Source organism: Furipterus horrens, unplaced genomic scaffold (assembly GCF_987537825.1).
Source record: "Furipterus horrens unplaced genomic scaffold, mFurHor1.1.pri manual_scaffold_13, whole genome shotgun sequence".
Taxonomy (NCBI): domain Eukaryota; kingdom Metazoa; phylum Chordata; class Mammalia; order Chiroptera; family Furipteridae; genus Furipterus; species Furipterus horrens.
In genome coordinates, this window is record NW_028327183.1 from 50,897,792 (window position 1) to 50,922,671 (window position 24,880).

General features: G+C 53.3%; 1 protein-coding gene across 1 annotated transcript; it reads left to right on the forward strand.

The window, feature by feature from the left end:
* The first annotated feature begins 7,119 nt into the window (after nt 1-7,119).
* On the forward strand, nt 7,120-23,662 carry LOC149995181 (sialic acid-binding Ig-like lectin 12). Its single transcript, XM_090259140.1, has 7 exons — nt 7,120-7,326; nt 7,388-7,771; nt 20,683-21,066; nt 21,270-21,548; nt 21,775-21,822; nt 22,693-22,971; nt 23,565-23,662. Exons 1-7 carry the CDS (start codon nt 7,293-7,295, stop codon nt 23,660-23,662), a joined length of 1,506 nt encoding a protein of 501 aa, XP_090115266.1. The 5' UTR covers nt 7,120-7,292.
* Nucleotides 23,663-24,880: the final 1,218 nt, after the last annotated feature.

Sequence of the window (24,880 nt, forward strand, 5' to 3'; positions counted from 1 at the left end):
GAGAAGTATAAGGGAACAGGAACGTACTGATAAGACAATCTACTTGTCCCCACGTCCTTTTCTCTTAGGCGGGGCATAGCTTTTCACTAATCCCAGGACTGGGATACTATGCTTGAGAGGTCAGGCCCCTTTCAGAGCTGGGCAATGTTGAGCTCAGGACACGGGTGAATTTCAGCACCACGAACAGCACCGTCCTGTTTCCTGGAGTCTGTCAGGCCTATCATGTGTCCTGGGAAGACAGGCATTCCCTTTATGCTGAGCCACCTTCATTGAATCGCTGGGAAATTGGTTCAAGATAAGGCTGGAAGAAGGTGGGAGTTTACTATATTGTAGCAGATGAAGGATCTGCACAGACACCTCACTTTGATATCATCAGCCCACCAGGATGGGAGTTTGGTGCCAACTCATTGACCTGTGGTGTTTCAGAGCTCACATGGTCACAGACACCCATCCAGCTCAGTGTCTTCTATGGGTGTGGGGCCAGGACTCCCTGGACGCTGAGCACACTCGGGAGTCCGAGGGGAGCTCAAGGCTTCGGATACTCAATGCCTGGTTCCCAGAGATCAGACTGAGGTGAGGAACAAGAGTCATTCCAGAACCTACCTTTGCTCTTTTTGTGACTTTTGATGTGGGTAGAACCAACACCTATGATACCTCTAATGACTAAAAAGGGAACATTACATTTGTATCTCAAATATTCCATCTCCCTGAACAACATACCTTCCAAGAACACAGTAGAGGTGCGAAAAAAATATTTTCTTTTAGAACTTAATGGGGTCTCTGTCACCTCACAGCGGAGCTGGATCCCTAAGTTCATATAACAGGAAGGACAAGGTCATACATGGGATGCCCTCATTCCCTCAGAGTCAGGTTTCTGCCCACAAACCTTCCTGAACAAATCATAATGAATCCAAGAGCTCCACTGGAATTTCCTCAACTATTAGGAGCTGGCTTCTTGGAGGCCAAGCAATGGAGCCTCAGCACCAAGTACTGGTGGGTAGATGCCAGCCTGGTCCAGAAGCCCGTGGACGCTCTGAGACCTCCAACACTGGTTCTTACAAAGTAAATCGTCGTCGTCGTCGGCAGCCGTCCGTCTCGAGAGACGATGGTGTAGCTTCTTAAGAGTCTATCTGCACCGCCGAGAATGGCTGTGCAGTCCGACTCGGGAGTGACACGGTATCTGTCTCCTCCCGTGTTGAATCGACATCATGCGATGACGCTGAAGCTACAGAGCCTGGGCAGGGTGATATGGAGGGTCTGCTGTTGCCCATGCAGCAGACCCCCCCTCTCTTCGCAGCTGAAGGGTCCAAGGGAAAGACGGAGTCGATACGGCTTGGGTTCAGGTTTCCTAACAAAGTAAATACTTGTCTAGTTAATAGATTATAGGTGATTTTAGGGAAATTTCTTGCTATGAGAAATAATGGAACTTTAGAATTGGAGAAACTAGGGTTAAATCCTAAATTCTCCCCTACTAAGAGTGTGACAACGGAAAAGTCAGTCATGTCACCTCTCTGTACCTCAGTTTCCTGCTTTGTGAGTGGGGGCTACTAAACCCCATCTCAAACAGATGTTGTGACGCATGTAAAGCACTGTATGCAGGTCTTGGTCAAGGTGAGTCTTTGTTGTGTGCAGGTACCTTATCCCTTGAAAACGTGAGTTCCTGACCATAACTTATCACATGTTAGACGAACTCATGATAATTCAAAAAAAAAAAAAGAGGTCAACTTTCACCAACAATGTCCACACCAGGAGATAAGTAAAACATCATACCATACACTGCTACATGGACTGAAATAAAAAGAAATGTTTGTAGTTTGGCACTGAAAATATCCTGATCCTGAAGATTTTCCTTTTTCCCAAAAGCAGGAATATGGAAAGAAATGTTAGGCTGAGAAAACCCTGGTAATTTTTACTGAGATTCCCCAATAGACACTTAGTACCACTCACGGTATAGAACAGACCTGGATAAAATTAATAAGAAAGACTTTCACAAGAAGAAACTTTATTAATCATCGGTTCAGTAATGGAGGGTTTCCTGAGCTTATCATCTTTCATTTGTTGTCTGGAGTTGAGACTCCAGCACAAACCCCACTGTAAGATACATCTCTGGGTTGTTGGAGGAGACCCTAGCAAATATCGGAGTCTCAGAAGACAGCGTAGAGCTGTGGACCCCAGGAAGTGAGTGCTGAACCCTATTTGAGTTCCAGCCTCTGCCTCTCCCCGGGGCCCACCCAGCCTCAGACACGTAGGTCTCAGAGCAGTTGGCTGATCAGAACATCCACTCCCCAAACACCGGCTCAGCACGAAGGGGAAGATAAAACGTCTGGACATTCGGCCTGTGTGGAACATGAAAATGGGAAAAAAGAATCACGTGAAAACTATGCACACGTACTGCTCTGCTCCTGGTTCTGTTCAGGCCCTCGGGGGATTGGATGGCGCCCACCCACACGGGGAAAGGCAATCTGCCCCACCGAGGCCACAGGTGTAAAGTTCTAATCTCACCTGGGAACGCCGTCAGAGACACACCCGCAGGTAACGGTTACGGCCCAGTCCAGGTGACAGAAGGTTAGCCGTGCGCGGGCCGAGGAGGCGGGTGTTCAGTGTGGGACGCGCTCAGCCCGCACGCGCCCGGGGCTCCGAGTCAGCACCGCGGACAGCGCCGCCCTCCGGGCCGGGATCCCCGGAGCCTCGATACGTTCTGAGAGGACGGAGCGCCCCCTACGGGTGGTGGGGGGACCGCCGCCGGGGCAGAGGCGGCTTGGGTCGCAAGCAGCACCTCCCTGGGTCGCTGGTGGGGGACCTCCAACGCGGTGGGAAAGCGAGCAGGATTGGGAACCGAACCTGACCCCGGGAACTCCCAGCATCGCCTGCCCGACTGACCTTCCTTGTGACGGCCCGAGAGTCCCCGCCGTGTCCGCCTGGCCTGCTTCTCCCTGAGAACTCACCTCCCGGTCCATGGGGGAGACCCCCCACCCCGCACCCCATCCACAGCCCGTGCCTCCCGGTCACAGCCCCCAGTCCCAGGCAGCTGGAATTGTCAGCTCACCCGCCCGTCCCCCAACCAGAGGTTCTTCTCAAAGGCAAGGACGAGGTCTCTCCTATCCGCGCCTTCACGGGAAGCCCGAGGACCCTGTGTCCACGGCCGCAGCACGACCGAACCAAATTTCCTCGTTCACCTCGTGGGAAGGTTGACATACTTCTTTCTCAGAAACACAAGTTTCCTGTTTCCAGCGCTGATGAAGTGGCTGCCCGGGAGCCCAGGGGTGCATGCGACAGGCCCTCCTGTGATTTAGGCAGTCCCCTTGCGCACTCTGGACCTCGGTGGTTGTGCAAATTGAAGAAGTGGGGCTGGAAGGCTTCTCAGATCGGAGCGCCTGCAGGTTACAAGTTCCTCCTGTGCGAGCAGTTAGATTATCTGTGGTTTCCTTCTGCCTCCTTCTCCCATTGTTCTGCAAGTTGCGGACAGCCAGCAGCACACGGGTGTGGACCGGGCCCTCTGACCTCACAGTCGCTGCGCGTCAGTCCTGCAGGGAGTGTGAGGTGTTCAGGACAGGGGGCCCAGCGGGGCGTGGGGCTGCAGGTGCCATACATACTGACAATGCAGTAACCGGTGCTGGCGTGGGAGTGTCTCTGCATGCTCACACCCCGCAGCCTCCCTCTGCAGCGACCCCAGGCCTGACCCCACTCCCAGTTGTCCCTAACGGTTCCAGGAGGGGCTTATTATGGGATAGGCAGATTCCTGAAATTGAATGGAGGAAAACACATTGTAATTTTTTTATATATGGGTGTTAAGGAAAACATGAGCAAAGCCGTGGTATTAAAGGTAGCAGGCTGAGATGATGAAACACAAAGGACATCAAGTACACAGTTAACTTTTTACAAAATGATTTTATTGATTTACTCCTCTTTTTAGAGAGAGGGAAAGGGAGGGAGACAGAGAGGGAGAGAGACATCAACGTGCGGGAGAAACATCTTTGGTTGCCTCTCCTACACCCCACCCCCAACTGGGGACCTGGCCCACAACCCAGGCATGTGCCCTGACTAGGAATCAAACTGGTGACTTTCCGGTTCACAGGCCTGTGCTCCATCCACTGAGCCACACTAGTCAGGGCCCAATTACCTCTAAATTGACGATAGTGGGTCCTTCGAGGGGGGAGATTGGAGTGTAGTTTTAAAGAAGGGGGACCAGGAGAAGTTCAGGAGTGCCCGTAACTTTGTTAATTTACTTCTTTATTTACGTTTTTAGAGAAGGGAAGGGAGGGAGGAAGAGAGGGAGAGAAACATGGATGTGAGACAGGAACACTGATTGGTGGCCTCTGTTACGCTCCCCGACTGGGACTGAACTGTGACTCAGGCATGTGCCCTGACCGGGCACCCAACCAATGAATTTTCATTTTGTGGGACGAGGGTCAACCCACAGAGCCATGCCAGTCCCGGGAAAGAAAACACATCTCTGTTTCTTCAAGAGTGTTCACTTTGTGATGATTCCCTGAGTTGTTCCTGTGGGGGCATTTCTCTGTATGTGTCTTAGGTTTCTCCCCCCAAGAATGTTTCAAGAAAACTGACTTGGGTCTAAGGAGGCGCTGCGTCCTGTGTGTTCCCACAACTTTCTTGTACCGCACCCCAGCCACGCAGTGAAAAAGTAGCCATCTGTGACGTTAGGTGTATGTCTCCTCTCTCAGGAAGTCCCCACCGTCCGCGAGCGTGGATGACATCCGGCTGGCATGCTCACCCTGTGGGTCCTGCCCAGGCTGGAAGACCTGCCACGCTCTAAAGCAAGGACCAGTGTGGCCCCGTGAGATACCGGGGTGCTGAAGACAGCTGTGATGAAGGGGATGTGTTTGCCTGTTTTGAAATGTGGGCCTTCCATTCTGCGCTTTCTTTCCTACAAAATCTCACTGTACAGAGGATCACAGCCTCCAGTTCTCACATGCCTGACAAGTGGGTCTCCCCTTGATGTTCTGGTGTCATTAACACACAGAAATTCCAACCTCCACCCAAGTGTCCCCTCTGCCCAACCCTGCTGAGCCTCCACCTCCAACCTAAGGGAGAGGGACACCCCATCCTCCTGTGCATTCCACATCACAGCTCCCATCACAGGAAGCCCCAATTCCAGAACACTTGTTGTGTCCCCGCCTAACAGGGACTCCTGGGGCAGCTTCCAGGGCTGGTGTGTGACCTTGTGAGTGGGAGAACACACTCCAGTGGAAGAACACTCTCCTCATGTGGATGTTGAGGGAGGAAAAATAACTGGCCTCCTCAATGAACCCCCCACCTCAACCCAGGCTACATGCCATGTTCCTGAGGCACAGCGCTAGCTGGGCTGACCTCCACACACACCTACAACCTGTGACTAGATGGTCTGGCCAGAGAGACCCATTTTGACTTTGCAGAAAATGACCTCTGTTGTCCTGGATGCCTGTTCTTGTGCCCAGGCCAGGCTGTTTTCAATACAATGGCTCTGAGTTATAGTTCGATATCCAGTATTGAGATCCCTCCAACCTTGTCCCTCTTTCTCAAGATTGCTGAGGTCATTTGGGATGATTTTTTAAATGTTCCATATAAATGTTTGGAATATTTGTTTTGTACATGTGAAATATGCCACTGGTATTTTATTTACTTATTTTCAAACATTTTATTTATTTACCTTAGAGCGAGGGGAAGGGGAAAAAAATGAGGGGGAGAGAAACATCAACCGGTTGCCTCTCATGTGCCCCCAACTGGGGACCTGACGTTCAACCCAGGCATGTGCCCTGACTGGGAATCAAACCGACGACCTTTTGGGTCACAGGCCAGTGTTCAATCCATTGAGCCACAAAATCCAGGGTGCCCTGGTATTCAATAGGAATTATATTGAATCTGTAGATTGTTAAGGGTAGTATGGACACTTTAATAATGTAAATACTTTCAATCCATGAATATGGTATATGCTTCCTGGCCAACAGACATATGAGAAAATGGTCAATGGTCATTGATCATCAGAGCAATGCAAATTAAAACCACAGCGAGGTATCACCTCACACCTGTCAGAATGGCCGCCATCGATAAGTGAACAAACAAGTGCTGGTGAGGATGGGGAGAAAAGGGAACCCTAGTGCACTGTGGGGGCTTTGCAGATTGGAGCAGCCACTATGGAGAACAGTATGGGGATACCTCAGACAATTAAAAGTGGAAGAGCCTCATGACCCAGCGACCTCATGTCTGAGAATATGCCTATGGATCCTGAAACACCATCAGATATAATACACGCACCCCTAGTTCACAGCAGCATTATTTACAGGAGCCGGGATATGGCATCACCCCAAGGGTCCACCAGGAGCTGAGTGGGTAACAACGCTGGGGTCCGTTTACACAACGGGGAGCCACTCAGCTCTAAAAAGGAAGAAACGCTTATCCTTTGCGACAGCGTGGGTAGACTGAAGGTTATTGTGCTGAGTGAAATAAGCAGGTCAGAGACAAACAAATACCATATGATCTCACTTACACATGGAATCTAACATAGAAAATCTTCTGATGAGCAAAGTAGAAACAGAGGCAGGGACACATGGGACAGACGGACAGATCTCAGCGGGGAGAGGGGGAGGGGAAAAAACAAGGTACTAAGGTTGGCTGAGGAACAATGTGCATGACCCATGGGCAGAGACCACAGTGTGGTGAAGGCCAGGGTGGGTGGGGTCTGGGTGCAGATGGCAAAGGAGGGGAATGGGGGCATCTGTCATAGTGTCAACAATACGGGAAAGAAATGGCCTCCTTGGGGAAGGGCGTGAGGGAAGCGAGAGGTGGGTTATTCTTGGGGTGTGATTGGCATGTTGGTCGCCCTCCCTGGACTCAGGAGTGGACGTGGGCCGCAGAGGGCTGAACTCAAAGGGCCCTGACAGCGTCCCTCTGCAGCCTCTCCTCTGCTGGGTGACCCTGTTCTGATGACACCTCGCCTTCCTGTGTGGCCTCTGTAGCAATTGCAATATTAGTTCCAGTTTTTGAGAGGCAGAGCCTGAGAGCCAGACGCTCCCCGAGGGACCCTGGCACCGCCAACCGCAGAGAGGCGGCGGCTGCTGCAGGTGCCGCTGTGGGGACAGGGGGCTGAGGGAGGGTTACAGAGGCGGGTCTGCTGGGCCCCTGGGCTGCGGGGTGTCTGCCTGCTCTGTGCTGAGAGCGCACGGGCTCCGGCTCCGAGCTTCCTCCTCTGTGGACGGGGAGGTCCCCTGTTCCTCCTCAGCTTCTGAGGTCCCCCTGTGTCCCCTCCCAAGCCTGCCTCCTGGGTTCACCCACAGGAGCCCAGAAACCCCCCAGAGATGCTGCGGCTGCTGCTGGCCCTGCTGTGGGCAGGTGAGTGCCCGAGGGGAGGGGGTGTAGTGTGGGGGCTGTGGCTGAACCTGGTTCCCCGCAGGGTCCCTGGCCCAGTATGACGAATTCCAGCTGCAAGTGCCGGAGTCCGTGACGGTGCAGGAGGGCCTGTGCGTCTCCGTGCCCTGCACTGTGTCCTACCCCCAGGTCGGCTGGACCGACTCTACCCCAGCTTATGGCTACTGGTTCCGGGATGGGGCCAACATACAGCAGGATGCTCCAGTGGCCACAAACGACCTTGATCGTGAGGTGGAGAGCAGGACCAGGGGCAGGTTCCACCTCCTTGGGGACCCCCGGAACTACAACTGCTCCCTGGACATCACAGACGCCAGGAGGACAGATGAGGGATCGTACAATTTTCGGCTGGAGAGAGGACTTACTGTCAAATATTCTTTCACAAAGAATAAGCTTACTGTGCATGTGACAGGTAAGGACCAGGCTCCAGGGCAGGCCACAGGGGCAGGTCACAGTGGCCCGGGGCAGGACTGAGATGGGCCCATCCTGGGAAGGGGCTGGGGTTATAGCATGTTGGGGCTCAGAAGGAGGAACTGGACCAAAGCCTGAGGCTTCTCTCAGGGCCACAGCTGAGACCCTCCCTCGGCATCCCCTGTCCCCCTTCTCCTCACCAGGCCTGACCCACACACCTGACATCCTCATCCCGGGGACCCTGGAGCCCGGCAGACCCACAAACGTGACCTGCTCTGTGCCCTGGGCCTGTGAGCGGGGCACGCCCCCCCTCTTCTCCTGGACGCCAGCTGCCCTCACCTCCCTGGGCCCCAGGACGCACCATTTATCCTCCGTGCTCACCCTCACCCCACGGCCCCAGGACCACGGCACCAACCTCACCTGTCAGGTGACCCTGCCTGGTGTAGGAGTGACCAAGATAAGGACCATCCAGCTCAATGTGCTCTGTGAGAACTGGAGCAGGACACAGGGGATACTGGCTGGGGGTCCTGAGGGAAGTGGATGGGGTGTCAGGGCCTCAGACTCTGGGCGCTGGGTCCTGATCTGGTCTGGGGTGGGGTCAGGGAGATGCCTGCTTCCCCCCTTTCCCCACTTAAGCAGCTCCCGGGACACAGAGCCGATGTGTACCCAGCCCTCACCCTTGACTTTGGTCCCCCATGTCTTTCTGCCCCAGACCCTCCACAGAACTTGACCGTAACTGTCTTCGAAGGAAACGGCACAGGTAGGAAGGAGCCCGTCGGGCTGCAGGGCCTGTCCCTCATCAGGGCAGTCTGGCTCCTACCTCACCCTGGACTCCGCCAGGTGACCAGACGCCCCCTCAGGGGTGAACCCCGTGTCCATCCACTTCCCCCTCCCCCGCGGCCACTGTGAGCAGCTGTGCCCATGGGTCCCTCAGTCCCCGAGGAGCCTCCAGCCCCTGTGAGCGGCACCAGGAGCACAGGGCACTGTCCCCACGCAGAGCTGCCTCTCGGGACCCTGACCCGCCATCTCCTGACGAGTCTCCAGGCTCCTGTGTTACGTTTCCTCCAATCGTTTAATTCATGTATTTTGGTCACAGAATAGAGTCCCATGACCAACAATTGAAAAGACCCTGAAGTCTGTCCTCTGATGCCCCATCCCCTCTGGAGAGGTGACCAGTGTCCCCACGCTGCTGTGAGCCTGGGTTTGCTCACCTGAGGGTCCTTCAACATCAGTAGGACTGATGTCCTTGTTCCTCCCGGGGACTGTGACAGCTGCCATGGCTTGGAGGGGTCGGGTTGTGCGCGTCACCCACGACTGGGCTTCCCCTTATTCTACCAACCAAACGCTGCCCCGAGTGCTCCCGTGTCTGCCCTCCCAGCGCCCGTGGGGGTCTCTGTGGGATGTGCTCCTGGAGGCCAAATGCAGCGACATTTTTGTTCCTTCTAACTGCGGGGAAGTGGTCCAGCGGTTCCGCACGGGAGGCAGACAGGTTCCGTTCCCGCCGGCGAGGGGTGGGAATGTGGGTTCTCAGTCTGTGGCTGTGTGTCTGCAGCTCTTCCCCTCTCTCTTTCTGTCTCCTCCGCTGTGTCTTGGTCTCTGTGTCACTCTAACCCTCTGTCTCTTTTTCCGCAGCACCGAGGGTCCTGGAGAACGGTTCACGCCTTCCTGTCCTGGAGGGACAGTCCCTATATCTGGTCTGTGAGGTTGACAGCAACCCCCCTGCCTCGCTGATCTGGACCCAGGGGAGCCGGACCATTAACTCCTCGCAGCCTGGGGTCCTGGAGCTGCCTGCAGCAATCATTGGGGATGAAGGGAAACTCACCTGCCGAGGCCAGAACACTCAGGGCTCCCTGCACGTCTCCCTGAACCTCCTTCTGCCGAGTGAGTGCTCAGTGGACTGGGGGCCGAGGGGTGTGGCTAGGGGAAAACAGCATCCGCTCCACCCTCACAGACCCCCAGGAGCCCTGAATGTCAAAGGGAGCCCAGCTCTGGTCTCGGCTTGGCTATGAAGCCTGTAATTTCCCTGGGACTCGCCATATCCCTGTGCTCTTCCTGCCTGGCCTGCTCTGTGGGCTGGGGCGGGGGTCGGAGGGAGATGCAAGTGGAAGGAGCTTCGTCTTGGGAGAGGGGCTGGGGCTTGGACAGGTGTGTCATGGGACACAAGGTCCTTGCTTTCAGGCCACGATGAGGGCCAGGTAAGTGAGACCCTCATAAGCCAAGGAAACCACAGCAGTCAAGAAAAATGTCACCACAATGCAGGATTTCTTTTCAATTAAAATGAATGCAGAAGTGTGAATACCGTTCCAATATATGGGTATATTATATTCAGTTAATCTATTGATCAGCTGATGCATGTTGGGTGTTTCTACTCTTTGGCTGTTTTAATGCTGCCTGAACATTGGTTAACTTTTTTTGTTCGAACATATTTTCTCTTTTCTTGGATGTTACCTGGGAGTGGGATTGCTTAGTCCAATGGTAGTGTGTATGTGTACCTCTTTGAGAATATTCCAGACGGTGTCCCACAGTGGCAACCCCATTTCACATTCCCACCAGGAAAGTATAAGGCTTCCAACTTCCCTACACAACTAACAACATTGTTATTTCCCTGACAAGGAATCACAGCGTCCTAGTGGGAGTGAGGGGCTATTCCACTGTGGCTTTGCTGTGCGTTTCTGTGATAATAATGCTGCTGTTTGTTTCCTTGTGAATTTATTGTCCATTTGTATGACATCATCGAAGAACATTTTATTCAAGGCCTTCACCCTTTATTTGACTTTTGCTGTTGAGATGTAAGAGTTCTTTCTACGTGCTGGGTACTCACACTTATCAGGTCTACGATTAGCAAATATTTTTTCCTATTAAATGGGTTGGCTTTTCACTTTCTCCATAGTGTTAATAAATGGAATGTTTCATTTTGATGAATTCCAAAGTAGGCATTTTATGTTCTGTGTCACTGCTGGGGGTCAGGGCGGGGTCAGGGGTGAGGGCAGAGGTGGTCCAAATCCAGTGGTGCAGGAAGGCCTGGGGGACGACCTCCAGGGTCCTAATGGGACAGGAAGGACACACGGTTGTGGTTCAGCAGGTGACTCCCTTCTTGTCCCACTTTCCTGCAGGAACATCAGAGCCTGGGCTGGAGGTATTTGTGCCAGTGGTCATCGGGGTAGCAGCTCTCAAGACCCTGCTCCTCCTGCTTTGCCTCATCATCCTCCTGTGAGCCCTGCCCCAGGGAAAAGGGAGGTGAAGGGTGGGCAGCAGGCATGTGGCTGGGTCCAGAACCTGGGCTGGGGATCCAGACAAGTCAGGAGTAGGGCCTGCAGGAGTTAAAAGGGTGGTGGTAGAGGACCCCACATGGACAGTCATCCTCGGTGTCCCAGCTAGAAGGTGTCTGCAGTGTTCCAGTGGGGCCGGACCCCCTCTCCGACTTCACTTTCCCTTCCAGTTACTTGCCAGGGAATAGGGGGTTGTGTCTGCCTCCCACTCCACCCTGAACCAACCGGACTGAAAGACCATACTCTCACCTCTCAGAGTCATATTGCACCAGAGCAAAAGGCCAGAGCCCACAAGTGGAGTGGCAGATGCAAACACTGTCTCGACTTAATCTCTCAGGTGAGCAATGCAGGTGTCTCACCAAGCAATACCCCACTGACACCTCCTCCAGGAGTGTCTCTGGGATTGCTCTGCTCAGCATGGTTATACTTGAGCTGCCATTTTCCTTACCACAACCACTTCCTTGCAAGGTCCAAGCCATAGTGAACTCATGGGTGGTCCCCTTCTTTATGGCCAGGTCTGGGGTACATTTCTGCAATTTGCCCTCTCTCCCTCTCCCCAGTCCAGGACTTCCATCCTTCTTCCTATTCACAGCTCACGGTGGTGCCCATCTCTTCTCCATCATAATCCTGGTGGTGGGTGTGGCCTCAGGGCTTCCCTGGGTCTCTGAACCAACCAAACTTTTGTCTCCAGATTGTGTTTCCTAAGACACGTTATCCACTTCCTTCACAGTTTGAAGAACAATGTCCTTCCTCTGTGGCCAGAGACCCGGGTGCAAACACCACAGGCTGGATTTGAGTGCCTGGCAAGGTCTATGCCCTGCTGGACTGTCCACTAAATTCCACCATATCTCTGAATCTCACACTATCTCTATACCTACACGGGCCAGGCCTTTGTGTCTCTGAGGCTCTGCACGAGCTGTTCCTTCTGCTGAAATGCCCTTGCTATCTGGTTCCTACATCTCCAGGTGCTGATCATCCTTTGGGCTCAGTTAACAGTCAATGAGATGTGTTTGTCTCATTCTTGTATGGCTGTGACAGAAACAATATGTAGTCATTTAATTACAGACTCTTTAGGAAGTATGACTGAACACCTACCCTGTGCCAGCATTTTGTAGGTCCTGAAGATGCCCCATGAACCCAGCATCAAAAATCTCTGTCACCCAAAAGTTGCTAGTCTGAAGTCAAAGGGACAGAATGCAAATAATTAAATAAAATTATTATCACATGCTGGGTGGTCATATGTGTTTATGGTGGAGTCACGTGAGGTAAAGTCATAAAGGAGACAAGTTGGGACATCTGGGAGGAGGAACTGTGATGTCTGAGCAAAGACTTGTTGATAGTGAGAAAGCAGACTTGCTGATTCCCTAAAGAACAGGATTATTTAGCGTTAATATAACTTATGAAAGGGACCCAAAGAAACCCAGAGTTGTCCACTGGATGGAGGGCCCCTTGTAGTATGGGTTTCTCCCACTAGGTGGGTGTTCTAAGACCCGTCTGTATCAGTGTGCCAGCTGGCGTTGTTGTGAGAGGCAGCGTTCAGCTTCAGTGAATTGTTTTTGAAGACTCAATGAATCTGCCTATTTTATGACAGGTGATTTATGAGCACACCTGGCCACACCACAGTGAATGTTCAGCATCTTTGAACCAAAAATGGCATGACCCCTGTGCCATGACCTCTCTATTTATCCGATTTTGACCTTGGCAGCTTTTTCTTTTTTTCTTGATAAAAACAGTCCTCAGAGGGAAACGTGTTGCTGATGTGGAAGAGGTGAAACAAAAAGCAGCAGAAGCACAAAAGGCATCAAAATTGACAGATTCAAAAACTGTTTTGAGCAGCTGAGAAACCGTCTTGATAGGTGTCTTGCATCAAATGGAGCATACTTTGAAGGTGACTGAAGGTCAAACATGTAAGAATAAATACACAATTTTAAAAAATGAATTCTTGTTTTGGGGGCGTCCCTTGTCATATGTTCTCTAAGCAAGTTAGTCAATTAAATGCTTCAAGGGAAAGAAAGTACAACGGGATCATCACTGAAGAGTCCTGTCACCTGGCCAATTCGTGTCCTCAGAGGCAGCCTGTCTCTTGTGACTGCCAAGAAGTTCATCCCAAACCAGGGTGCACAGAGCTTCCCCTTACTCTCTCGAGGCCAGAATGGGAGTGGGTGTCCGGGGTTCCAGAGACAGCATGAGAAGCCCACTCACTCCTCAGCCCTCTGCTCCTTGGTGTAACAACTCCCTTTCTCTAAGACCACCTCCCCAGAGACACTTGTGGCCTACTCAGTCACATATAAAGAGCCCCTTTGGGCTCCCTCCACTTCCTTCACTCTCTTTGCCCTGCCTACAAAAACCTACCCTCCCTGGTCCTTCTACGTCTCTGACTAAACTATATCAATCATTCCCCCAGTCACCCATTTCTCCACAGTTCTGTCTCCTCTGCAAACTTTTCCTTAAGTGAGCTCAGTGAAGCCACACAGCAAGTCTTATCTCTTCCCCGACACCTCTTCCCACCCAGGCAGCACAGCCAGACATGTGGAAGCATCCTTGTGGGTGAAGCAGGAAGCAGAGAGAAGTATAAGGGAACAGGAACATACTGATAAGACAATCTACTTGTCCCCACATCCTTTGCTCTTAGGCGGGGCATAGCTTTTCACTAACCCCAGGACTGGGATACTATGCTTGAGTGGTCAGGCCCCTTTCAGAGCTCGGCGATGTTGAGCTCAGGACACAAACCTATTTCAGCACCACGAACAGCACCGTCCTGTTTCCTGGAGTCTGTCAGGCCTATCATGTGTCTTGGGAAGACAGGCATTCCCTTTATGCTGAGCCACCTTCATTGAATCGCTGGGAAATTGGCTCAAAATAAGGCTGGAAGGAGGTGGGAGTTTACTATATTGTAGCAGATGAAGGATCTGCACAGACACCTCACTTTGATATCATCAGCCCACCAGGATGGGAGTTTGGTGTCAACTCTTTGACCTACGGTGTTTCAGAGCTCACATGGTCAGAGACACCCATCCAGCTCAGTGTCTTCTATGTGTGGGGCCAGGACTCCCTGGATGCTGAGCACACTCGGGAGTCCGAGGGGAGCTCAAGGCTTTGGATACTCAATGCCTGGTTCCCAGAGATCAGACTGAGGTGAGGAACAAGAGGCATTCCAGAACCTACCTTTGCTCTTTTTGTGGCTTTTGAGGTGGGTAGAGCCAACACCTATGATACTTCTAATGACTAAAAAGGGAACATTACATTTGTATCTCAAATATTCCATCTTTCTGAACAACATACCTTCCAAGAACACAGTAGAGGTGTGAAAAAATTTTTTCTTTTAGAACTTAATGGGGTCTCTGTCACCTCACAGCGGAGCTGGATCCCTAAGTTCATATAATAGGAAGGACAAGGTCATACATGGGATGCCCTCATTCCCTCAGAGTCAGGTTGCTGCCCACAAACCTTCCTGAACAAATCATAATAAATCCAAGAGCTCCACTGGAATTTCCTCGGCCATTAGGAGCTGGCTTCTTGGAGGCCAAGCAATGGAGCCTCAGCACCAAGTACTGGTGGGTAGATGCCAGCCTGGTCCAGAAGCCCGTGGACGCTCTGAGACTTCCAACACTGGTTCTTACGGAGTAAATACTTGTCTAGTTCATAGATTATAGGTGATTTTAGGGAAATTTCTTGCTATGAGAAATAATGGAACTTTAGAATTCGAGAAACTAGGGTTAAATCCTAAATTCTCCCCTACTAAGAGTGTGACAACGGAAAAGTCAGTCATGTCACCTCTCTGTACCTCAGTTTCCTGCTTTGTGAGTGGGGGCTACTAAACCCCATCTCAAAGAGATGTTGTGACGCATGTAAAGCACTGTATGCAGGTCTTGGTCAAGGTGAGTATTTGTTGTGTGCAGGTACTTTATTCCTTGAAAACATGAGTTCCTGACCATAACTTATCACATGTTAGACCAACTCATGATAATTAAAAAAAAAAAAAAAAAGAAGTCAACTTTCACCAACAATGTCCACACAAGGAGATAAGTAAAACATCATACCATACACTGCTACATGGACTGAAATAAAAAGAAATGTTTGTAGTTTGGCACTGAAAATATCCTGATCCTGAAGATTTTCCTTTTTCCCAAAAGCAGGAATATGGAAAGAAATGTTAGGCTGAGAAAACCCTGGTAATTTTTACTGAGATTCCCCAATAGACACTTAGTACCACTCACGGTATAGAACAGACCTGGATAAAATTAATAAGAAAGACTTTCACAAGAAGAAACTTTATTAATCATCGGTTCAGTAATGGAGGGTTTCCTGAGCTTATCATCTTTCATTTATTGTCTGGAGTTGAGATTCCAGCACAAACCCCACTGTAAGATACATCTCTGGGTTGTTGGAGGAGACCCTAGCAAATATTGGAGTCTCGGAAGACAGCGTAGAGCTGTGGACCCCAGGAAGTGAGTGCTGAACCCTATTTGAGTTCCAGCCTCTGCCTCTCCCCGGGGCCCCGCCCAGCCTCAGACACGTAGGTCTCAGAGCAGTTGGCTGATCAGAACATCCACTCCCCAAACACCGGCTAAGCACGAAGGGGAAGATAAGACGTCTGGACATTCGGCCTGTGTGGAACATGAAAATGGGAAAAAAGAATCACGTGAAAACTATGCACACGTACTGCTCTGCTCCTGTTTCTGTTCAGGCCCTCGGGGGATTGGATGGCGCCCACCCACACGGGGAAAGGCAATCTGCCCCACCGAGGCCACAGGTGTAAAGTTCTAATCTCACCTGGGGACGCCGTCAGAGACACACCCGCAGGTAACGGTTACGGCCCAGTCCAGGTGACAGAAGGTTAGCCGTGCGCGGGCCTAGGAGGCGGGTGTTCAGTGTGGGACGCGCTCAGCCCGCACGCGCCCGGGGCTCCGAGTCAGCACCGCGGACAGCGCCGCCCTCCGGGCCGGGATCCCCGGGAGCCTCGATACGTTCTGAGCGGACGGAGCGCCCCCTACGGGTGGTGGGGGGACCGCCGCCGGGTTGGGTCACAAGCAGCACCTCCCTGGGTCGCTGGCGGGGGACCTCCAACGCGGTGGGAAAGTGAGCGGGATTGGGAACCGAACCTGAGCCCGGGAACTCCCTGCATCGCCTGCCGGACTGACCTTCCTTGTGACGGCCCGAGAGTCCCCGCCGTGTCCGCCTGGCCTGCTTCTCCCTGAGAACTCACCTCCCGGTCCATGGGGGAGACCCCCCACCGCGCACCCCATCCCCAGCCCGTGCCTCCCGGTCACAGCCCCCAGTCCCAGGCAGCTGGAATTGCCAGCTCACCCGCCCGTCTCCCAACCAGAGGTTCTTCTCAAAGGCATGGACGGGGTCTCTCCTACCCGCGCCTTCACTGGAAGCCCGAGGACCCTGTGTCCACGGCCGCAGCACGACCGAACCAAATTTCCTCGTTCACCTCGTGGGAAGAGTTGACATACTTCTTTCTCAGAAACACAAGTTTCCTGTTTCCAGCGCTGATGAAGTGGCTGCCCGGGAGCCCAGGGGTGCATGCGACAGGCCCTCCTGTGATTTAGGCAGTCCCCTTGCGCACTCTGGACCTCGGTGGTTGTGCAAATTGAAGAAGTGGGGCTGGAAGGCTTCTCAGATCGGAGCGTCTGCAGGTTACAAGTTCCTCCTGTGCGAGCAGTTAGATTATCTGTGGTTTCCTTCTGCCTCCTTCTCCTGTTGTTCTGCAAGTTGCGGACAGCCAGCAGCACACGGGTGTGGACCGGCCCCTCTGATCTCAGAGATGCTGCGCGTCAGTGCTGCAGGGAGAGTGTGAGGTGCTCAGGACAGGGGGCCCAGCGGGGCGTGGGGCTGCAGGTGCGAGACATACTGACAACGCAGGAACCGGTGCTGGCGTGGGAGTGTCTCTGTATGCTCACACCCGGCAGACTCCCTCTGCAGCGACCCCGGGCCTGACCCCACTCCCAGTTGTCCCTAACGGTTCCAAGAGTGGCATATTATGGGATAGGCAGATTCCTGAACTTGAATGGAGGAAAACACATTGTAATTTTTCTATCTATGGGTGTTAAGGAAAACATGAGCAAAGCCGTGGTATTAAAGGTAGCAGGCTGAGATGATGAAACACAAAGGACATCAAGTACACACTTAACATTTTATAAAATGATTTTATTGATTTACTCCTCTTTTTAGACAGAGGGAAAGGGAGGGAGAGAGACATCAACGTGCGAGAGAAACATCTTTGGTTGCCTCTCCTACACCCCACCCCCAACTGGGGACCTGGCCCAAAACCCAGGCATGTGCCCTGACTAGGAATCAAACTGGTGACTTTCCGGTTCACAGGCCTGTGCTCCATCCACTGAGCCACACTAGTCAGGGCCCAATTACCTCTAAAGTGACGATAGTGGGTCCTTCGAGGGGGGAGATTGGAGTGTGGTTTTAAAGAAAAGAGACCAGGAGAAGTTTTACAGTGCCCGTAACTTTATTAATTTACTTATTTATTTACGTTTTTAGAGAAGGGAAGGGAGGGAGGAAGAGAGGGAGAGAAACATGGATGTGAGACAGAAACACTGATTGGTGGCCTCTGTTACGCTCCCCGACTGGGACCCAACTGTGACTCAGGCATGTGCCCTGACTGGGCAGCGAACCAATGACTTTTCATTTTGTGGGACAAGGGCCAACCCACAGAGCCATGCCAGTCCCGGGAAAGAAAACACATCTCTGTTTCTTCTAGAGTGTTCACTTTGTGATGATTCCCTGAGTTGTTCCTGCGGGGGCATTTCTCTGTATGTGTCTTAGGTTTCTCCCCCCAAGAATGTTTCAAGAAAACTGACTTGGGTCTAAGGAGGCGCTGCGTCCTGTGTGTTCCCACCACTTTCTTGTACCGCACCCCAGCCACGCAGTGAAAAAGTAGCCGTCTGTGACGTTAGATGCACGTCTCCTCTCTCAGGAAGTCCCCACCGTCCGCGAGCGTGGATGACATCAGGCTGGCATGCTCACCCCATGGGTCCTGCTCAGGCTGGAAGACCTGCCATACTCTAAAGCAAGGACCAGTGTGGCCCCCTGAGATACCAGGGTGCTGAAGACAGCTGTGATGAAGGGGATGTGTTTGCCTGTTTTGAAATGTGGGCCTTCCATTCTGCGCTTTCTTTCCTACAAAATCTCACTGTACAGAGGATCACAGCCTCCATTTCTCACGTGCCTGACCAGTGGGTCTTCCCTGGATGTTCTGGTGTCATTAACACACAGAAATTCCAACCTCCACCCAAGTGTCCCCTCTGCCCAACCCTGCTGAGCCTCCACCTCCAACCTAAGGGAGAGGGACACCCCATCCTCCTGTGCATTCCACATCACAGCTCCCATCACAGGAAGCCCCAATTCCAGAACACTTGTTGTGTCCCCGCCTAACAGGGACTCCTGGGGCAGCTTCCAGGGCTGGTGTGTGACCTTCTGAGTGGGAGAACACTCCAGTGGAAGAACACTCTCCTCATGTGGATGTTGAGGGAGGAAAAATAACTGGCCTCCTCAATGAACCCCCCACCTCAACCCAGGCTGCATGCCATGTTCCTGAGGCACAGCGCTAGCTGGGCTGACCTCCACACACACCTACAACCTGTGACCAGATGGTCTGGCCAGAGAGACCCATTTTGACTTTGCAGAAAATGACCTCTGTTGTCCTGGATGCCTGTTCTTGTGCCCAGGCCAGGCTGTTTTCAATACAATGGCTCTGAGTTATAGTTCGATATCCAGTATTGCCATCCCTCCAACCTTGTCCCTCTTTCTCAAGATTGCTGAGGCCATTTGGGATGATTTTTTAAATGTTCCATATAAATGTTTGGAATATTTGTTTTGTACACGTGAAATATGCCACTGGTATTTTATTTACTTATTTTCAAACATTTTATTTATTTACCTTAGAGTGAGGGGAAGCGGAAAAAATGAGGGGGAGAGAAACATCAACTGGTTGCCTCTCATGTGCCCCCAACTGGGGACCTGACGTGCAACCCAGGCATGTGCCCTGACTGGGAATCAAACCGATGACCTTTTGGGTCACAGGCCAGTGTTCAATCCATTGAGCCACAAAATCCAGGGTGCCCTGGTATTCAATAGGAATTATATTGAATCTGTAGATTGTTAAGGGTAGTATGGACACTTTAATAATGTAAATAGTTTCAATCCATGAATATGGTATATGCTTCCTGGCCAACAGACATATGAGAAAACGGTCAATGCTCATTGATCATCAGAGCAATGCAAATTAAAACCACAGCGAGGTATCACCTCACACCTGTCAGAATGGCCGCCATCAATAAGTGAACAAACAACAAGTGCCGGTGAGGATGGGGAGAAAAGGAACCCTGGTGCGCTGTGGGGTCTTTGCAGATTGGAGCAGCCATTGTGGAGAACAGTATGGGGATACCTCAGACAATTGAAAGTGGAAGAGCCTCATGACCCAGCGACCTCACGTCTGAGAATATGCCTTATGGATCCTGAAACACCATCAGATATAATACACGCACCCCTAGTTCACAGCAGCATTATTTACAGGAGCTGGGATATGGCATCAGCCCAAGGATCCACCAGGAGCTGAGTGGGTAACAACGCTGGGGTCCGTTTACACAACGGGGAGCCACTCAGCTCTAAAAAGGAAGAAACGCTTATCCTTTGCGACAGCGTGGGTGGACTGAAGGTTATTGTGCTGAGTGAAATAAGCCGGTCAGAGACAAACAAATACCATATGATCTCACTTACACATGGAATCTAACGTAGAAAATCTACTGATGAACAAAGTAGAAACAGAGGCAGGGACACATGGGACAGACGGACAGATCTCAGAGGGGAGAGGGGGAAGGGAGACTGGATAGAAGAAGGCACTAAGGTTGGCTGAGGAACAATGTGCATGACCCATGGACACAGACCGCAGTGTGGTGAAGGCCAGGGTGCGTGGGGTCTGGGTGCAGATGGCAAAGGAGGGGAATGGGGGCATCTGTCATAGTGTCAACAATACGGGAAATAAATGGCCTCCTTGGGGAAGGGCGTGAGGGAAGCGAGAGGTGGGTTATTCTTGGGGTGTGATTGGCATGTTGGTCGCCCTCCCTGGACTCAGGAGTGGACGTGGGCCGCAGAGGGCTGAACTCAAAGGGCCCTGACAGCGTCCCTCTGCAGCCTCTCCTCTGCTGGGTGACCCTGTTCTGACGACACCTCGCCTTCCTGTGTGGCCTCTGTAGCAATTGCAATATTAGTTCCAGTTTTTGAGAGGCAGAGCCTGAGAGCCAGACACTCCCCGAGGGACGCTGGCACCGCCAACCGCAGAGAGGCGGCGGCTGCTGCAGGTGCCGCTGTGGGGACAGGGGGCTGAGGGAGGGTTACAGAGGCGGGTCTGCAGGGCCCCTGGGCTGCGGGGTGTCTGCCTGCTCTGTGCTGAGAGCGCACGGGCTCCGGCCCCGAGCTTCCTCTGTGGACGGGGAGGCCCCTGTTCCTCCTCAGCTTCTGAGGTCCCCCTGTGTCCCCTGCCAAGCCTGCCTCCTGGGTTCACCCACAGGAGCCCAGAAACCCCCCAGAGATGCTGCGGCTGCTGCTGGCCCTGCTGTGGGCAGGTGAGTGCCCGAGGGGAAGGGGGTGTGGTGTGCGGGCGGTGGCTGACCTTGGTTCCCCGCAGGGTCCCTGGCCCAGGATGACGGATACCAGCTGCAAGTGCCGGAGTCCGTGACGGTGCAGGAGGGCCTGTGCGTCTCCGTGCCCTGCACTGTGAACTACCCCCAGGACGGCTGGACCGACTCTACCCCAGCTTATGGCTACTGGTTCCGGGAAGGGGCCTACGAACTGCAGGATGCTCCAGTGGCCACAAACAACCGAAGCAGAAATGTGCAGGTGGAAACCAGGGGCAGGTTCCACCTCCTTGGGGACCCCCGGAACTACGACTGCTCCCTGGACATCAGAGACGCCAGGAGGACAGATGGGCGATTGTACTTTTTTCGGGTGGAGAGAGGACTTACTGTCAAATATTCTTTCACAAGGAAGAAGCTTACCGTGCAGGTGACAGGTAAGGACCAGGCTCCAGGGGAGGCCACAGGGGCAGGTCACAGTGGCCCGGGGGCAGGGCTGGGATGGGCCCATCCTGGGAAGGGGCTGGGGGTACAGAATGTTGTGGCTCAGAGGGAGGAGCTGGACCAAAGTCTGAGGCTCCTCTCAGGGCCACAGCTGAGACCGTCCCTTCTCATCCCCTGTCCCCCTTCTCCTCACCAGCCCTGACCCACACACCTGACATCCTCATCCCGGGGACCCTGGAGTCCGGCCGCCCCACAAACGTGACCTGCTCTGTGCCCTGGGCCTGTGAGCGGGGCACGCCCCCCCTCTTCTCCTGGACGCCAGCTGCCCTCACCTCCCTGGGCCTCAGGACGCACAGTTTATCCTCCGTGCTCACCCTCACCCCACGGCCCCAGGACCACGGCACCAACCTCACCTGTCAGGTGACCCTGCCTGTGGTAGGAGAGATCAGGAGGACCATCCAGCTCAACGTGCTCTGTGAGAACTGGAGCAGGACGTGGGGATCCCAGCTGGGGGTCCTGAGGGCAGCAGGATGGGGTGTCAGGCCTCAGACCCTGGGCGCTGGGTCCTGATCTGGTCTGGGGTGGGGTCAGGGGGATGCCTGCTTCCCCCCTTTCCCCACTTAAGCAGCTCCTGGGACACAGAGCCGATGTGTACCCAGCCCTCACCCTTGACTTTGGTCCCCCATGTCTTTCTGCCCCAGACCCTCCACAGAACTTGACCGTAACTGTCTTCGAAGGAAACGGCACAGGTAGGAAGGAGCCCGTCGGGCTGCAGGGCCTGTCCCTCATCAGGGCAGTCTGGCTCCTACCTCACCCTGGACTCCGCCAGGTGACCAGACGCCCCCTCAGGGGTGAACCCCGTGTCCATCCACTTCCCCTCCCCCGCGGCCACTGTGAGCCACTGTCCCCATGGGCCCCTCAGTCCCCGAGGAGCCTCAAGCCCCTGTCAGCGGCACCAGGAGCACAGGGCACTGTCCCCACGCAGAGCTGCCTCTCGGGGCCCTGATCCGCCGTCTCCTGACGAGTCTCCAGGCTCCCGTTTTACGTTTCCTCCAATCGTTTAATTCATGTATTTTGTTCACACAATAGGGTCTCATGACTAACAATTGAAAAGACCCTGAAGTCTGTCCTCTGATGCCCCATCCCCTCTGGGGAGGTGACCAATGTCCCCACGCTGCTGTGAGCCTCGTTTTGCTCACCTGAAGGTCCTTCAGCATCAGTAGGACTGACGTCCTTGTTCCTCCTGGGACTGTGGAGCTGCCACGGCTTGGAGGGGTCGCGTTGTGCGCGTCACCCACGACTGGGCTTCCCCTTATTCTACCAACCAAACGCTGCCCCAAGTGCTCCCATGTCTGCCCTCCTAGCGCCCATGGGAGTCTCTGTGGGATGCGCTCCCGGAGGCCAAATGCAGCGACATTTTATGTTCCTTCTAACTGTGGGGAAGTGGTCCAGCGGTTCCGCACGGGAGGCAGACAGGTTCCGTTCCCGCCGGCGAGGGGTGGGAATGTGAGTCCTCAGACTGTGGCTGTGTATCTGCAGCTCTTCCCCGCTCTCTTTCTGTCTCCTCCACTTTGTCTTGGTCTCTGTGTCACTCTGACCCTCTGTCTCTTTTTCCACAGCACCGAGGGTCCTGGAGAACGGTTCACGCCTTCCTGTCCTGGAGGGACAGTCCCTGCGCCTGGTCTGTGAGGTTGACAGCAACCCTCCTGCCTCATTGATCTGGATCCAGGGGAGCCGGACCCTTAACTCCTCACAGCCTGGGGTCCTGGAGCTGCCTGCAGCAATCATTGGAGATGAAGGGAAACTCACCTGCCGAGGCCAGAACCCTCAGGGCTCCCTGCACGTCTCCCTGAACCTCCTTCTGCCGAGTGAGTGCTCAGTGGACTGGGGGCCGAGGGGTGTGTCTAGGGGAAAACAGCATCCGCTCGACCCTCACAGACCCCCAGTAGCCCCCGAATGTCAAAGGGAGCCCAGCTCTGGTCTTGGCCTGGCTGTGAATCCTGTAATTTCCCTGGGACTCGCCATATCCCTGTGCTCTTCCTGCCTGGCCTGATCTGTGGGTTGGGGCGCGGGTGGGAAGGAGAAGCAAGTGGAAGGAGCTGGGTCTTGGGAGAGGGGCTGGGGCTTGGACAGGTGTGTCTTGGGACACAAGGTCCTTGCTTTCAGGCAGTGATGAGGACCAGATAAGTGAGGTGCTCATAAGCCAAAGAGGCCACAGCACTCAAGAGAAATATTACCATAATGCAGTATTGCTTTTAAGTAAGAATGCAAAATAAATTCCACAGTGACCACGATATGCACATTGAAATAAAGACAGGCTGCAACCCAGGTCTTGTAGCTTTGCTTGCCCCACCCTCGTCTCCACCCCTCCCTTGTTCCTGTATTTTGCTTCTGGCTAGAGGGCCAGAAAACAGAAGTTGGGGTCCCTCGGGGCATGGAGGGGAAAACACTATGTTAGAGGGGAGTCACGAGGAGCTCAATCTTCCTGCAGGAAAGATGTTGCCTTTATCGGGAGTGATGCTGGCAGCCAGCCTTGGAGCAGGTGTCAGCACTTTGCTCTTCCTGTCCTGCATCGTCTTCCTCGTGTGAGCATGGACCCCAGGGAGGGAAGGAGGGCCCAGGGTTGGTGAGGGCAGGAGGCCATGGAATCCTGGAACCCAGAGCTGCAGCAACATCTGGGTCCAGATCCGGGAGCAAGGGCAGGAAGCAGGTCCCTGGCTCCTGGGCGGGTGTCACGAACCTCTGGCTCTAGGAGTGGGGAGCCTGCATTCTCCATCCCGGGACCATCTCTGTCACCCCTCCAGCCCCCTAAGAGAGAACAGAGGAGGGGCATCAGCCTCTTCCCTGCACTCTGAGCTGGCCAGACTGAATGGCTCTCTGGTTTCTTCACACAGAGTGAGGTCCTACAGGAAGAAAGAGGCAAGGGCCACAGCAGGCATTGGGGACGCAGGCATGGGGGATGCAATTTCCATCACAAGGACAATCTCTCAGGTTAGTGGCCTGGACCTCTCACCATCCAGCATCTTGCCTGGACACCTTTCCCAGGATGGCCACCTGCATTGCTCTGCTCATCATGGCCAAGGTTGCCCTCCTCATCCCCTCCTCCACCCAGATTCTCCAGCTTGCTCACAGCATGACAGCCCCCTCCCCTTTCTTTCAGGCTAGGAACGGAGGGCTCATCTCTCTCTTCTCCCTTTTCTCCCCCACAGCCCCAAATTCACCATGTCTGGTCTATTTTTCTTTCTAAGAACAGCTAGCATTGGGGCCACTCTCTCCATCTTGACCCTTATTTTGGCCAGAGCTGCTGAATCTCTTCCTGGGCCCCCTCATTTTCCTGCTTTCAGTCTGTTCACTACGCAGTGATGGTCTGAAGGCCGTCAGTATTCAGTGCCTTTGAACATCTGTTTGTCCCCATTGCCTAGATCAGAGGCCATCACACTTTTTCTTCTTCTTCTTCTTCTTCTTCTTCTTCTTCTTCTTCTTCTTCTTCTTCTTCTTCTTCTTCTTCTTCTTCTTCTTCTTCTTCTTCTTCTTCTGAATTCTCAGCCAAGTATATGCTTGCTTATTGATGAGAGAGAGAGGGGTGGGGTGGGGGGAGTGACATCGATTGGTTGCCTTATTGCATGTTCCCCAACAGAGGATCAAACCCTCAGACTTTTGGTGTAAGGGATGATGCTCCAACCAAATGAGCCACCCAACCAGGACAGCAAACTTTTTCTACAAAAGGCCAGATAGTAAAAAAAAAATTTTTTTTAGATTTTATCTATTTATTTTGAGAGAAAGGGGAAGGGAGGGAGAAAGAGAGGA

Coding starts and splice junctions, on each gene's coding strand:
- LOC149995181 (XM_090259140.1), top strand. CDS start 7,293: ATGCTGCGGCTGCTGCTGGCCCTGCTGTGGGCAG. Junction 7,772..20,682: donor GCTTACTGTGCATGTGACAG/GTAAGGACCAGG, acceptor GGTTCCCCGCAG/GGTCCCTGGCCCAGGATGAC. Junction 21,823..22,692: donor CTTCGAAGGAAACGGCACAG/GTAGGAAGGAGC, acceptor CTTTTTCCACAG/CACCGAGGGTCCTGGAGAAC.